The following is a 13,874-nucleotide window of genomic DNA, read 5'->3' on the forward strand; positions in this document are numbered from 1 at the left end:
TGGCCGGGTTACAATGCGTAGGAGGGTGGTGGCAAGCCCTGCATGCCACGAGATCGAGCCAACAGCTCCCTACACTAACTATTACCGTTAACCTAGACAAGTTTTTATGGAAGGGGAAACCGAAGCACTCGAGGGAAAACCCATTAAACCAGTGGGGAGAGAACTTGCAAACTCAACGCAGAAGCAGTTGTTCCGAGTTTTCACCCAGTGCCACAAGCTGGGATCGAACCCGGCTCCTCTTGCTGCGAGGCGAAAGTGCTAACCACTCCGCCACCCCACCTGTGGAAAGGATCACGCTTTTGATCCAACCAAGCAGTGCTTGGAGACAGCTTATTGCGTTAACTGCAAGGGCGCTCACAGCTCCAAGTCTTCGGGATGCCCCTCTTTGAAAAGGGAACACCGGGTCTTGCAAGTCCGCCGAACCGAGGATGTCAGCTTCAGAGAAGCGCGTGCCATCGTCCGTCAAAAGTCGTATGCTCACGCTGCTCGTCCCAGGAGTACCTCGCCACGTAGTCAAGCACCGCCGGTAGCGACCGCTCCAACGAAACCGGAGACAGCTGCTCCCCGGGGCCTACTCTCGGCTAACGACATTGCCCTCATGGTGGCGGAAATTGTGGCCGCAGTCGTCGATACTCTCGAAAGGCTTCAGGACAAACAGACCAACAATCAGAACACGAGATCGGCTTTAAAAATTATCGTTACTTCTCTTACCAAAGGATTTGTGGAGAAACTCAACGCTCCGACATTCTCCCGGAGTCTTGATGCTTACAGTCAGGAGGAAATCCCCCCCTTAGCTACTGGAGATGACTAGCATCCTGCAATGGAATGTCAATGATGTTCGCTCTCGTCTACCGGAAATTATCGACCTCTTCGGTGACTTACACCCAACAATTATCGCGCTACAAGAAACTTTTCTCACTCCAACTGATTCCGTTAATCTATATTTCGGCTACTATGAACCTTTTCACGAGGACAGGATTCCTCACGGTCCCTCGGCTTTCAGAGTCCGGGGTGGCGTTGCGACACTGGTAGACAAGTCCCTTCCAGTCGTCCGTCTCCCCTCTCCAGTCTGCGCCAGCGTGGAGGCTTTAGCCTTGAGGATTCGCTCCGCGGTTGGTTGGTTCACCCTCTACAACATCTATGACCCCAGGGGTTCCGTCACCAAATATTTATTCGACTTTCTCCTCCGGGACGCCACCACCCCGGTTCTACTCTTGGGTGATTTCAATGCCCATAACATCCTTTGGGGTAGGCATAGGACTGACCCTCAAGGTCGTGTTATTCAGAGTTGGTTAGAAGCCCATGACAACATGGTACTCCTCAACACTGGCGAACCCACACGCAGTCCACCTAAAGGCCCGGACGGAGCGTTGGATCTTGCTTTCGCTAGCACCAAACTGGCTATTCATCTTCCATGGTCAATTTTGCACCACGGAACCAGCGATCATCTGCCGATCTACTTGGGTGACTTGTCACACGTCACTAGCCGTCCGCCAGGTCCAGCCCATTGGCACTACCCCGCCGCTGACTGGAAACTTTTCCGGATTCTCCTGGATGACTCACTAATGACTCACTAGGATCAGCTAACCTGACTGTCTAATCGGCGGAATCTCTTCTACATCAAACAGCGATTGCCACGATTCCGGTTAAGCGGGGATGTGGTGCCACAGCTCCTCGTCAGCCCCCTTAGTGGGACGTTTATTGTGCCGACCAGAAAAGTCACTGCGGCTCGTCGTCGAGCTAGACGCTCTGGGCCTTCTCTGGACCAAGTGGTCTACAATCGCGAAAGGGCTCTTTTTAAGAAGCTCACTCGGGAAAAGAAACGAGACAGTTGGAGAAATTACTGCAGCAAGCTCCATGCGCACAACCCTTTAACTCAGGTATGGTCCCAGGTTCGGTGGTTTAAAAGTGGTAATCGTCCCCACAGGCTCCTCTCACTTCAACATGGGGACGCGGTCGTAACGGATCAATCCGCAGTTGCCGAGCGCCTGGCTCAGTCCGCCGGAGTAGATATTCACATCCAGCCAACACTAGGTCCGGGTCAGCATTACCGGTAGGAACCTTTTCTGGAAAGACCGCCGACCAGATATAACGTCCCTTTTACGGAAACGGAGCTATACGATGTCATCTCTGGCCTTCACAATACCTCCCCGGTGATCGATAACGTCTCCAACCTCATCATAAAAAACACGACGCCGGCGTTTCGTACGGCCCTCCTAGTGCTCTACAACAATCTTTGGGTGGAAGGCGTCATGCCCGCTCGGTGGAAACACGCTATTCTGCATCCCATTTTGAAACCTGGGAAGCCCGCAATGGATGCAGCCTCTTACCGCGACATCTCCTGGCTCCCAAACCTGGGGAAAATCTTTGAGAAATTGGTTCTTGGCCGTTTGGTTTGGTTCTTAGATCAAAACGGTGTCCTCCCCGCGGAACAATCGGGCTTTCGCCGTGGCCAGCGTGCAATGGACAACGCTATTCGTCTTGCCACAGCTGCTCAAAGTGGTTTGGCCAAGAACCAACACTGTCCTGCAGTGTTCCTCGACCTAAAGGATGCCTTCGGCAGTGTCCACCATCAAGCACTGCTCTACAAGCTACAACGTTGGGGTCTGTCGGTAAATCTTCTTCGTTGGGTGGAGGACTTTCTCAAGGGTAGAACCTTCCAGGTCAGAGTTAATGGGGAGCTTTCTGACGTATATCCAGTTAAAAGGGGAGTCCCTCAGGGCAGCTCTATCAGCCCCATCCTCTTCGACGTTATGTTGGACGAGATCCCTCAAATTTGTCGGAGCTTGGTAGATCACGGTGAACACGCAGATGATATTGCAGGTTGGAAGTGTGGACCGGCGCTTCAACCTCTGTACGACTCAATGCAGATAGCGCTTGATAATATCTTGGAGTATGGTTCCAGCTGGGGCCTCAACTTTCAACGCCTCAAGTGCGAATATTTCTCTCCTCAAAAAAACAAAAGCTATCCCAGGAGGTCTCACTCTCCGTCTCGATGGCACCCCATTGACCAAGGTCAGGACGTACCGGTACCTAGGCGTCATTTGACGACCGTCTCATGTGGAAACCTCACGTTGAGGCCCTTGCTCCTTCTTCACTAAAGCGTCTTAACCTCCTGCGTTCCGTCTCGGCCACCAGTTGGGGAGCGAGTAGGGGGCTGCTCTGGCTCCTCTACACCCACCTTATTCGATCCAGGTTGGACTATTCCAGCCCACTCTATGCGTCCGCTTCCGCCACCCTTCTGGCCATTTTGGATAAAGTACAGAACGCTGCTCTTCGAGTCATCCTGGGAGTCCCGCACTTCTCCCCCATAGTACTTATGGAAGCGGAGGCGGCAATTCCTCCTTTGAGCGTTCGTCGTTCCATCCTGGACCTTCACACTCTCGCGCCATGTGGAGCAGCCGACACGCCAGAATTTTACCCCACTCTCCTCCGCGACAATCTCGCCACTTTGGAAGTCCTTGAACATCACTTCGCACCGGACCGGCTCCCTTTCTTGCTTCGTGTGTGGCACTTAACCAGAGAGCATAATCTTTCCTGGCTCTTTCATACCTCCAGGAGTCACATCCGACCCACCCCATCTCCTTCTTGGGAACCGCCCACGGTGAAGGTCATCTCCCGCTGGTTGCATTCTCGCAAAGGCGACCTCTGCTCGGACGCGCTGAAGCAATCTTTCCTCGCGACGCTTGACACTCTCGCCAAGGATGCGACCATTATCTACACTGACGGTTCTCTCGCTTCGGACTCAGGAATCGCCGGCGCCGCTTTCGCAATTCCATCTCTAGGGGTTGGAGCCCGTTCAACAGGATCGAGCTACTCGCCATACAACTAGCTCTTTCCCATGCGTCTGCTCATCTTCACAGCTCGGTGATCGTCTGCTCGGATTCTATGAGTGTCCTCACCATGCTCCATAAGCGCTCTACTGACCCCGTGGTCACGGCAATTCACGATCTCTGCGACAAGTACCCTTACTCGGTGACTCTCCTGTGGTGCCCGGCTCATGTAGGAGTGGAGGGCAACGAAACGGCGGATGGACTTGCGGGAGTCACCGGTCTTCCGCGGCCATCTAAGGTGGATTTCTTTCTCCCCGCGACGCTCTCCGAACTGAAGTCAGTGTGCAGCAAGGTCCGGACCACTACTTGGGCTGATTCCTGGAGGACTCGTGCGTCCGCGTATGCTCTCTATCGCGTGAAGCCGAACCCGGGTTCACGCGAAATCATGCATCTACAGCTTACGCGACGCGATGACACTCTTTTGGCGCGTCTCGGCTTCAACCGCCTTCCGACAAAGACGCTACTTTTTCGATTCAACCGGTCTCCCACAGACAGTTGTACGAAGTGCGGTGCTGTTGACACTGTGGAACACATTCTCTCCATCTGCCCCGACCAGCTTGCACCTCGGCTGCGTCTACACTCCGCCCTCTACAAGAGGCATCTACCGGTTTCTTTAGATGGTGTCCTCAAATCGGTTCACGCGGGCTTCGCCGAGGTGGTCGCTGCCACCGGCGTCATTCTCCGACGTGCCATTCGGACCTGAGTACTCCTTTCTGACATTCATTGTGTATTCTACTCGGTCGTGTTTTATAGTTATATTATGCATTTTCATTATTATTTTTTCTCGCTTTATCACTGTTTTTTTTGTGTGTATATATGTATATATTTTCCCTTGGCGCGCTTGGTGTGAAGGCTCTACGCTATATGCACCAATTCCCCACACTTTGTTATTCTGCCCCCCCCCCTCCACCCTCGGGGACATAACTGGCGCCCCCATCCTTTTCCCTCTATCCACCGGAGCAAAATTATCCTCCTCCGTTCTTAGCCCTTTCGACTTCCTGCCTCCAGGGCATAAGTTTCTCTCAGCAAAAAAGCCGAGTTCCATCCCAGCTGGTGGAACTGGGAACAACTCCTGCGTTACGTTTGCAAGCTCTCTCCTAACTAGTAGTGGTTAATTGTAATAGTTAGTGTAAGGAGCTGTTGCCTAGCTTGTCATGAAGGGCTTGCCACCACCACCCTTATTATTAATTTTATATTATGCACCTATGGCCTCCGAAGAAAACATTTTCCCAAGAGGGCTGGAGAGCAAAAAACGGAGGGTCTATTTTTTGGGGAAAAGGACGGGGTTCCGACTTTGGCTCAACTGGGCAGAGGGGTCGAAGGTCGAGGGCTGGAGCGAGCCTTTTTGTATGAAGAAACTAAGACAAAGGTAATAGAAGACCTTTTCTTAATATAACAAAATAAGCGGTTCTTCGGCACATATGCCTTCAAGGTGAAAATAAAACTAATAAACAATAATGTATTATTGTATGAAGTCCTTTTGACTTGTGATAACAGTTTTTTTTTCGTATTGGAAAGGGTCGTCGTTGAACGCGCTACGTAAAATGAGTGGAAATTCCCTACTGTTGTTTAATACATCTGCTACGAAGAACCACAAGTACTCCACCAACTTTGAAGTGCCTCGTTTGGTTAAGTGAACCACTGGCAAGCGTCGTGACAGGAGAACTACAGCTACGAAAGAAAACAGCGCCGTTATCCAAACGTCACTTTCAAACCCAAGAATCGACAATATTTTGTCATTCTTGGCGGGATCCATTATGGTTATTATAACTTGACTATTTTCAAAGATTGGCGGGGAACAATGTGAATTTAGAACAAGTTTATCGTTCAGTATGTAGGGATTTACAACGCCATCCAATATCTGAAAAAAAAAATTATTTTTTAAATTAGCCCAAATATTAAAGGGTCACACTGGCCTTTGAAAATTTCGATCCGAATTTAGCACGAGGTAGCAAATACGACCAATCCGATTCTGGAAACAAGCGCGTGAAACAGATCAAATTCAAACGCCGGTGTGGCCCTTTAAGGAATTCTAAATTGAAGCGTATCAATTTTTGTTCAAGCAGAATGTATTAAATTATTCTTAGGGATAATTACTATAATGAGAATATTTTAAGCGTGACCTCCAATACCCGTCATGCTCCAAAAGTAAACTACTTGCCCTAAACAAAACGGAATCAGCCAGGTACCTAACTTAACCTTACGTCTTCTAATGCGATTAAAGGCAACGCCGATAACGTTTTTTTATCCTCCCAATCCTTCAGGGAAAAATTCGATCCCGATGACCGCTAAGGGTCTCAACATTATCATTATCCCGACAGTATATTTCAATGTGCTCTTGGTAATATTATCTTTTTATTTTAAAAATAAAATTTTCCAAATCTTAAACTAATCCATTCGAGAGGCTTAAATAATCCGATTTTTATTTTTTTAAATTTTTCTTATAATATTTAGATATAGTGTATTTATTGTTTATTATATTTATTACACTGCAAAATGATATATGTAAAATTCGGATATAGTTTTCCAATAGATGTTTCTATAAAATACGGGATGCCATTTGTAAATGTGTTTTCTACTAACAGCTACATGTATGGTCACGAATCCTTACCTCTACTTGGAATGCTTATCGTGGTAGATTTTTGTCTCGATGTGGCTAACGGTGTTTTTGACGTCACTATGTTAACTTAAAAAACAACCACGTGAGAGGTGAGCGCGCGCGGAAGTTATTTTTCTCTAGTAGGCGGGGCCAAAGCCGTCAGAGTGATCTAACCATACGCGATACGGCAGGATAAGCATTCCAAGTAGAGGTATGGATTCCTGCTATTGTAGATAGAGAGCACGCGCTAGAGTCGATAAAGATTTTGAAATTTGAAGTCGACACGCGAAACACGCGTGCCAATAAAAAAAAACTAAAAAACTTAAGCTCGTGACGTAGGGAAAATCATTTTATATATTTCATTTTTATATTGCTTTATTTTATGGAAAAACCCTATTTAATTTTTTCCAATTAAATCTTCCGTTTGTTTGTTGTTCTTTATGCACGGCTTCAATGTTTGGTTCGACGTAAGCCAAGGAAGGTTTCTTAGAAATCTAATCTTATAAAATTGGTTTTTGTTTGTTGATCTTTATGAATTATTATAATTAAACATTATTCCTCGATTTTCTGTTTGAAAAGCCTAATTCCCTTACACTTCTTGCTCATAAGAGCTTTGTAATTGCTCTTTTTCTCTCTCTAGCTAAAGGTCGCTTTAACTAACTTTTCTTTGTTCGGGCATCGGTCACATAGGGTACGTTCAGTAACGCAAATCTGTTTGCTTGTAGTCATAGTGACGTAGGAAGTTACTGAATTTCTGTCAGCGCTGTTTATAAAGATGGCGGTGATAAATGTTACGGGGCCCGAAAATCAGAGGAAGCGAAAAATATTATTGATCCACAGCAATGACAGTAAACCAAGGCTTAAGAGTTTTTTACTGATAAGTTCAATTAAATGGTAACAACCTTTTTAAAAATTAGCATACCTGTTAAAATTTTATCGTTATCATTTATTGATACTATCGCTTTGTAAATCAAACCAGTAGAATTGTTGATTAAAACTACAGTTGTATAATTTTCTGGATTTTCAGCCATTTCTTCGGAATTCTCATCCACCAGCTAAACCGTAAACACCAACGCGTTTGACGTCAGGAGTCTCCGGACATCAAAAAACCTTCTCTCCGAGATGGATTTTTTATGAGCATCGGATGCCCATCGTGACGTCAAATCGGCAACGCGTAAAAACGTACAGTAACAAAATTTTGTCATCGATTACTCATTGATGTTTTTGATGAGCGTTACTGAACGTACCCATGGACAAAGATTATGGGCACCCCTTTCTCTTTCCGTGTACGTCACGTCTTCGACACTGATTAGTAAAAGCGTTATATTTGAAAGCGCACGCTGCTTAATATTTCATTATAGAAGGGCTCGTTCAATTTCTTACGTACCTACTGAAAGCAAAATGCGCGCGCTATCAACTTTAGCCTTACAAATAAAACAAAATTAAACACGTGACTATTTTATTCAGTGACTTGCGCATGCGCGTAGGGGAGGGAAGAAAAAGAGAGCTGCATTTATTGAAGCACCTATTAGCTGTACGAACGCGCGTGGCCGGAGGTCAGGCGCTTCAGCAGGTTATTACATATTTTACTTACGTTATTATGTACCGCATCGGCCAGGTATTCATTCTGATGTGTTTTGTTGAAAGATACATGAGTTTGTTTCAAAATGGACAAAAGTTTTTTGTGTTTCATAATTTCCAGCCTTCAAGTACAAAAAAATTATGTTAAAAATGGTGGTCGTTACCAAATGAACAAAATAATTGAAAGCTTAGGTTTCGGTAAACAATTCTGATATGTGACGTAAGATGTTTTCGATTTCTATCTCTATCCCTTTAACCATATAGTAACGCGTGTACAAATCCCGCCTCTACCCCTTACAGCTTTACGTAATTGTACACCATTTAATGGTAAAGGCGTTTCATAGTGTAAGCCCAGCTGATTAAAATTATTATGTAAGAAAACTAATACTTTTGGTCTCGTTATAGTAGAATAATATTTAAAGATGGAGTTGCCATGTCGAAAAGATAAAAGAAATAAATCAAATGACTCCCCTAGAGCTCCTAAAACGTTATTTTATGTTTATTATTTTTTTTTATTGCAGCAAAAAGGAAGTACAAAAAAAATGGTTTGAGTTGGTTCAAATTCTATGCTCACTATCCAAACTCTGGTATTATCCCTTGTGCAATAGGTGATAATCAGATTCAGAGATAGACATAATATATTAACCTATACGAATATTTTCAAGGAAAATAAACTTTTTTCGTTCGCGTTTAGTAAATTACTATATAATTATTAAATTTACGTTTTATTGAGATTGCGAAGAACGTATTTTGCGCAAGCCACCTCCCGAACCACATAGGGTTTGAATACATCGCTGATAAAATAATTCCTTGTCCATTTATCTTTCAGAAAATTCTAAAGTTAAAAGAACCAAATATGAGTTATAAAGCCAAGAAATTTCAATAAAACTAAATTCCTTTGCACGTATGTTAGTGACAAAGTTGTGAAGACGCTATTGTTGAAAAAAAATGGTTCTTATAACGCCCTCTGCAAAAAGAGACTTAACTACCCTCGCGGGTGTATATTAAGAGGGAAAGGTGTAAATATTTATTACTTGTAAAATTATTTATAATTTCTCTTGAGTAAACCAATAACCTTTTGACATTCAAACTTACTTTCATTTCCTTACTTATCGTAAAACTCGCTAACGTGAAATTTTTCAATAGGTTCAGTAGCGTCACATAAGTAGGCGTCTTACAATGTTAGTTACTGCCTGAATTAAGCGCTAAGAATAGTTACAACACCGCATCTGACCCTACCTCTTCGAACGCCAAACCTCGCCACGTGTATTAAATAATTTATCATCAGGCATATTTTATGAAGTGGATGTTGCTTCTTAATCGACAGCTACTAACCATTTGATGACCAATAATCAATTCATAGTTACCGCAAAGAATTGGTTACATTAACCAAAACTGTTAATATTGTCCGCCATCTTGGAAAATGGCTTTTATTTCTTAAAAACATCAAACGCAAAATCTACTGAAGTCAATTTAAGAAATGAGGTGTCAGACTTCTTCTACGTGCAATACTTACTTGCATAAACTTTAATAAAAAAGTCAAAGTTCATTGGTAAAATAATGGAATTCTACCGTATAAAAACGTTTAAAAATAATTTATTTAGTTTCTATAAATGAAAATTCGTAAATATTATCTTAGTAACGAATTTTGGTTATAAATATATCGAAGATAGATAAATGAATAACTAAACGTCAAATTACTTAAACGCCGCTTGTTTGTTCGAATCGTCAAATTGGAATTGGACACGGCGCTTTGCCTTTGACTAGCATAACAGCACATTTAACTGCTCAAAAGGACTTTCAGTGTACTTTGCGAACTCTCTGACCTCTTAGCTTATTTTATTCAGTTGTTATGCCCTTCAATCGATCTACATCTAAGGCCATATAGTTTTGTTTATTTAAAAATACATTTTGTATTAAAACCAAAATCGATTGCAATATGAAGAATTTGACTAAGCACAGATTTTCTACCTAATTTATCATGTTAATCATTTTAATATTTCAAATTTATACATTAAACCTGGAAACTTTGCGCAAAACCGCTGCCAACTATTATCAAATGTCTTGAAAGATTGAACAGAAAGTTGGCCAAGTTTGAACAGAAACCGATAAAGTATGTACAGAAAGTCTCCTATAGATTGATCAGAAAACCGACTTTTTACGAACAAAATATTAAAAATATAATATTCCAATGTTTCAGAGAAACCCTTCCAGGAATTTATACCAATATTCCAACCATAGATTACCATCGCCCTGTTTGCTGTCATTCAAAATATGTTAGAATTCTCGCTTTCTCGGAGTTTGTCGAAAGCAACTTCATGGCAAGAACACTGCAAACTAACTTACAAATGAAGTTTTCGTGAAGTTTTATTTTTACAGCTTCATTTTATATTATGAGCTGAGAGTTGTGATGTGTATCGAATCGTGCTGCGTAATAGCTGAAGAATCAGTATGAATGTCATTACAGGTAAAATGTTTTTCAAGTACCGTCAACCAATATCTCACTTTGAGCACTCTTATTTTCAGCGTCTCATTATGAGAGATCTAAACCTCCATTACTACACACATAGTTATCTAAACAATAAACATATTTTAAGAAACCTAATTATTTAACTAAGATCACCATATTCGTAGTAGGAAAGATGCTTTTTTCTTCATTTTGATCACATGAGAGTGAAGATTTTAAGTGGTTTCAGACTTCACCGTACGTTACATGTATCATGAGATTTAATTTTATGATCATGGCATGCAAATTGGGAAGATCATTTTATAACCTATACGAATGTGGCTAGAATCGTGAAAAAGTGAAAGGTTCTCTTATGATTATGGTCAGTACGGAGCAAACTTGCCAGGACGTTTTAGGATTCACGAAGATTTTACAATAGCGTGCGAAATTGGTATTTAATTTTTTAATATGTGTGCTGTCAAATATAGCTGCTTTTTTGATGTGAAGAAAAAGGATTTCATAGTCAATGATTTATTTCCGTTATACTGAAGTAGAAAGATTGTAATAAATATTCAATTAAAGTTTATAGCGCATGTTGGATAAGGGCAAATTTTTACCATTTTAAATTGTTTTATTCCGTTATTTAACCAATAAACTAACGTGTATTATGAGTTGACACTCATTTCTTAAATTTGGCTTAGTAGATTTTGAGTTTTTCAAGAAATACCGGCTAATTTAAAATATGGCCGACAATATTCCCAGTTTTGGTTAATGTAAGCAAATCTTTCCAGAAACCATCAACTTATTATTTGTTATCAAATTTTAAGTAGCCGTCAAGAAGCAACATCCACTTAATTTTTAATGTCTGATGATTATTTATTTCTTAACTGCGGCGAGATTTGGCGTTTGAGGGTGTAGCTTCATAGGGTCATATGTATTATTGTAAGTTCTGTTAACACTTAATACAGGGTATTTTGCAAGGCTCCCTAAATTTCTTAATGTAATTATTATAAGCAATTAATTAAAAATATATAACACCTATGTTATCGCTTTTATTTGTTATTTTGTTTTAAAAGTAGGTAGGCTAACTTTAAGGTGCTCCCCTTCAACGACTTCACATAAATTACCGAAATTATATAGGTTAGCGTAGTATATAATGAGGAACCAAATGGCATTTAGTTTGAATTTCTAAGGTGAATGGTTGACACAAAAAATTAAAATTTATTTAATGATCACCTCCTTTTTCCCCGTTAATACGAACCGGCGCAGTGTATGATAACAATGGATTTATTTGTCGCTGATAGATCTTAGTCAAATCACTTTTTTCAAAGCGTGCAAGCCAAATTATAATTCCACCGGCATTACAGCAGAGGGAAATAACAATTCCACCTGCACTTCAGAGCCAAATTACAATTCCACCTGCACTACAGAACCAAATTACAGTTCCACCGGCACTACAGAGCAAAATTACAATTCCACCTGTACTATAGAGCCAATTTACAATTCCACCAGCACTAAACGGTGAAAATATAATTACTCTAGCACTACAGCAGGGATGTAATTTGGGTGGGCATAAAAAGTTCACGATTTTCTTTAATACCAGCTCAGAATCGGATGAAGTACGAGGAATATCTTGGGAAAATGTTTTGTTCTGTCTATTCTCCTGAAAATCACAAGCAATAGCTTTTTCGATTAAAAATCATAAAAATATTTAATTGGATGCATTTTTGCCATTAAAAAAATTGTTTTCCGGAGCTCAAGTTTTGCCCCCTCCTGAAAAATCCTGAAATGACGTCCCTGAACTACAGAACAAAATTAACTACAATTTTCCAAATGTGACTTCTTAGCTACAGTTTTTAACCTAAAAATATTCTGTTAAGGATTAACAAGTCATAACTTCTGATTTGCTAAAATTAAAATTCGTGAAAAATTACATCGCGATTTACGTAATTTGTACTCAATAACACAGTAGCTTATAAAAACTTCTGTTTAAAGATAAAATGGGGACGATAATGAACACCTTGTTTTAAGAATATTTAATTGAGGAATCAATCTAACTTATGCTCTCTCTAGGTCATTAATTTAGCAATGGGTAGCAAATGAAAATGTAAATTAAAAAAGTTTTTATTTTAATTTAGGGAAAATTACAATGATTAGAAATTTTTATCGTTTTTCTCAATCCCATTCGTGGTCGAAGAGTAAGCTCCTTCCTCAAAATCTACCCAATATCTCATTGGATCCCTATAACTTAACTCTTCCAGTCGACGCGAAAGAAGTACCCGATTGCGAAGTTTTTCCTTTCCCGTCTTGTGACGGGGCAAATTCGACCCTAATGCCCATCTTTCTCCCTTAATAAGTATATCCAAAAGCCTATCATAAGATCCCAATAAGCGAAGGTCTACTCCAAATTTTTGAAGATCACATACCAGTTATTAAGAGGTAGGTATTCAAAATCTGTACCTTCTAGAGTCCTAGTGGCTACGTCCTCAACTGTGCATTTCTGAAATAAATTTCGCGAAATGCATCATGAATGCGCGAACGTTTTAAAACTTAGAGCCACGCGGGAGAAATCTCCGCCGCGAGCCCTTAGCACCGTAGCCAAGGCTTATTCGCAATTTTATCGCTTTCAAACTTACAATTACCACCTACCTTTGCAAAATGATTCATCAGAACCTAAAAATGGCCATTAGAAATAAGAGTTGCGTTCCTGAAGGTATTTATTTTGCAAATTTGAGATTTAGACGAATTTTAGTGGCATATATCAACCCGACCGTGGCTGCTCTACCAAGTAAGATAATATAAGATGTAGAAATTTTGAAAAAGAAGATGTCGCTACTGCCCTATCATTGTACGTTAATTTTCTTCTCGCATGGACAATGCCGTTACCATGGGCCCCTATGGTAGACCTTCACTTATGGGGACCTTATGGTAAAGGCAAACATTTGGGTTAATTATTAGAGGCGTTTCTTTCGACGGGCTTCATTTTAACAAAATACGTTCCTTAATAAAATGAAAGCAGGTGGTTGTATCGCGATTCTTTATACCGAGACTTTTTCTCCGTATACTGTCGGGAGAATGGCTTTGTTGCAACGGTTTGCCGGAATGATCTTCGAGTTTTATCCCTGCACGAGAGGGGGGAAGAAAACCGTCATCGGCATGTGCTTCAATTGACTGGTAAGACGAGAGGTTAAGGGAATCAATGGGATAGCGAGACGATTTCATTTTGATTAGGGAAGGTATCTTTCTTTTCGAGTATGTGTATTATTTGAAGCAATACTAAAAATCGTCTCAATATAGTATTTTTCACTAACAACGCATTGTTAGTTATACATAATAGATCCACTAATAAGTGTGTCATTCCATACGAAATCGACCAACGTTGTTGCTGGATAGTGGCGGATTTCTACCAAACCTT

The 13,874-nt window shown here is 41.5% G+C and overlaps 1 protein-coding gene across 1 annotated transcript; it reads left to right on the top strand.

The window, feature by feature from the left end:
* Positions 1 to 2,252: 2,252 nt before the first annotated feature.
* On the top strand, positions 2,253 to 3,832 carry LOC149944453 (uncharacterized). Its single transcript, XM_090176367.1, has 2 exons — positions 2,253 to 3,029; positions 3,104 to 3,832. Exons 1-2 carry the CDS (start codon positions 2,253 to 2,255, stop codon positions 3,830 to 3,832), a joined length of 1,506 nt encoding a protein of 501 aa, XP_090032493.1.
* Positions 3,833 to 13,874: the final 10,042 nt, after the last annotated feature.

This window comes from Leiobunum rupestre, chromosome 5, assembly GCF_980474605.1.
Source record: "Leiobunum rupestre chromosome 5, qqLeiRupe1.1.hap1, whole genome shotgun sequence".
NCBI lineage: Eukaryota > Metazoa > Arthropoda > Arachnida > Opiliones > Sclerosomatidae > Leiobunum > Leiobunum rupestre.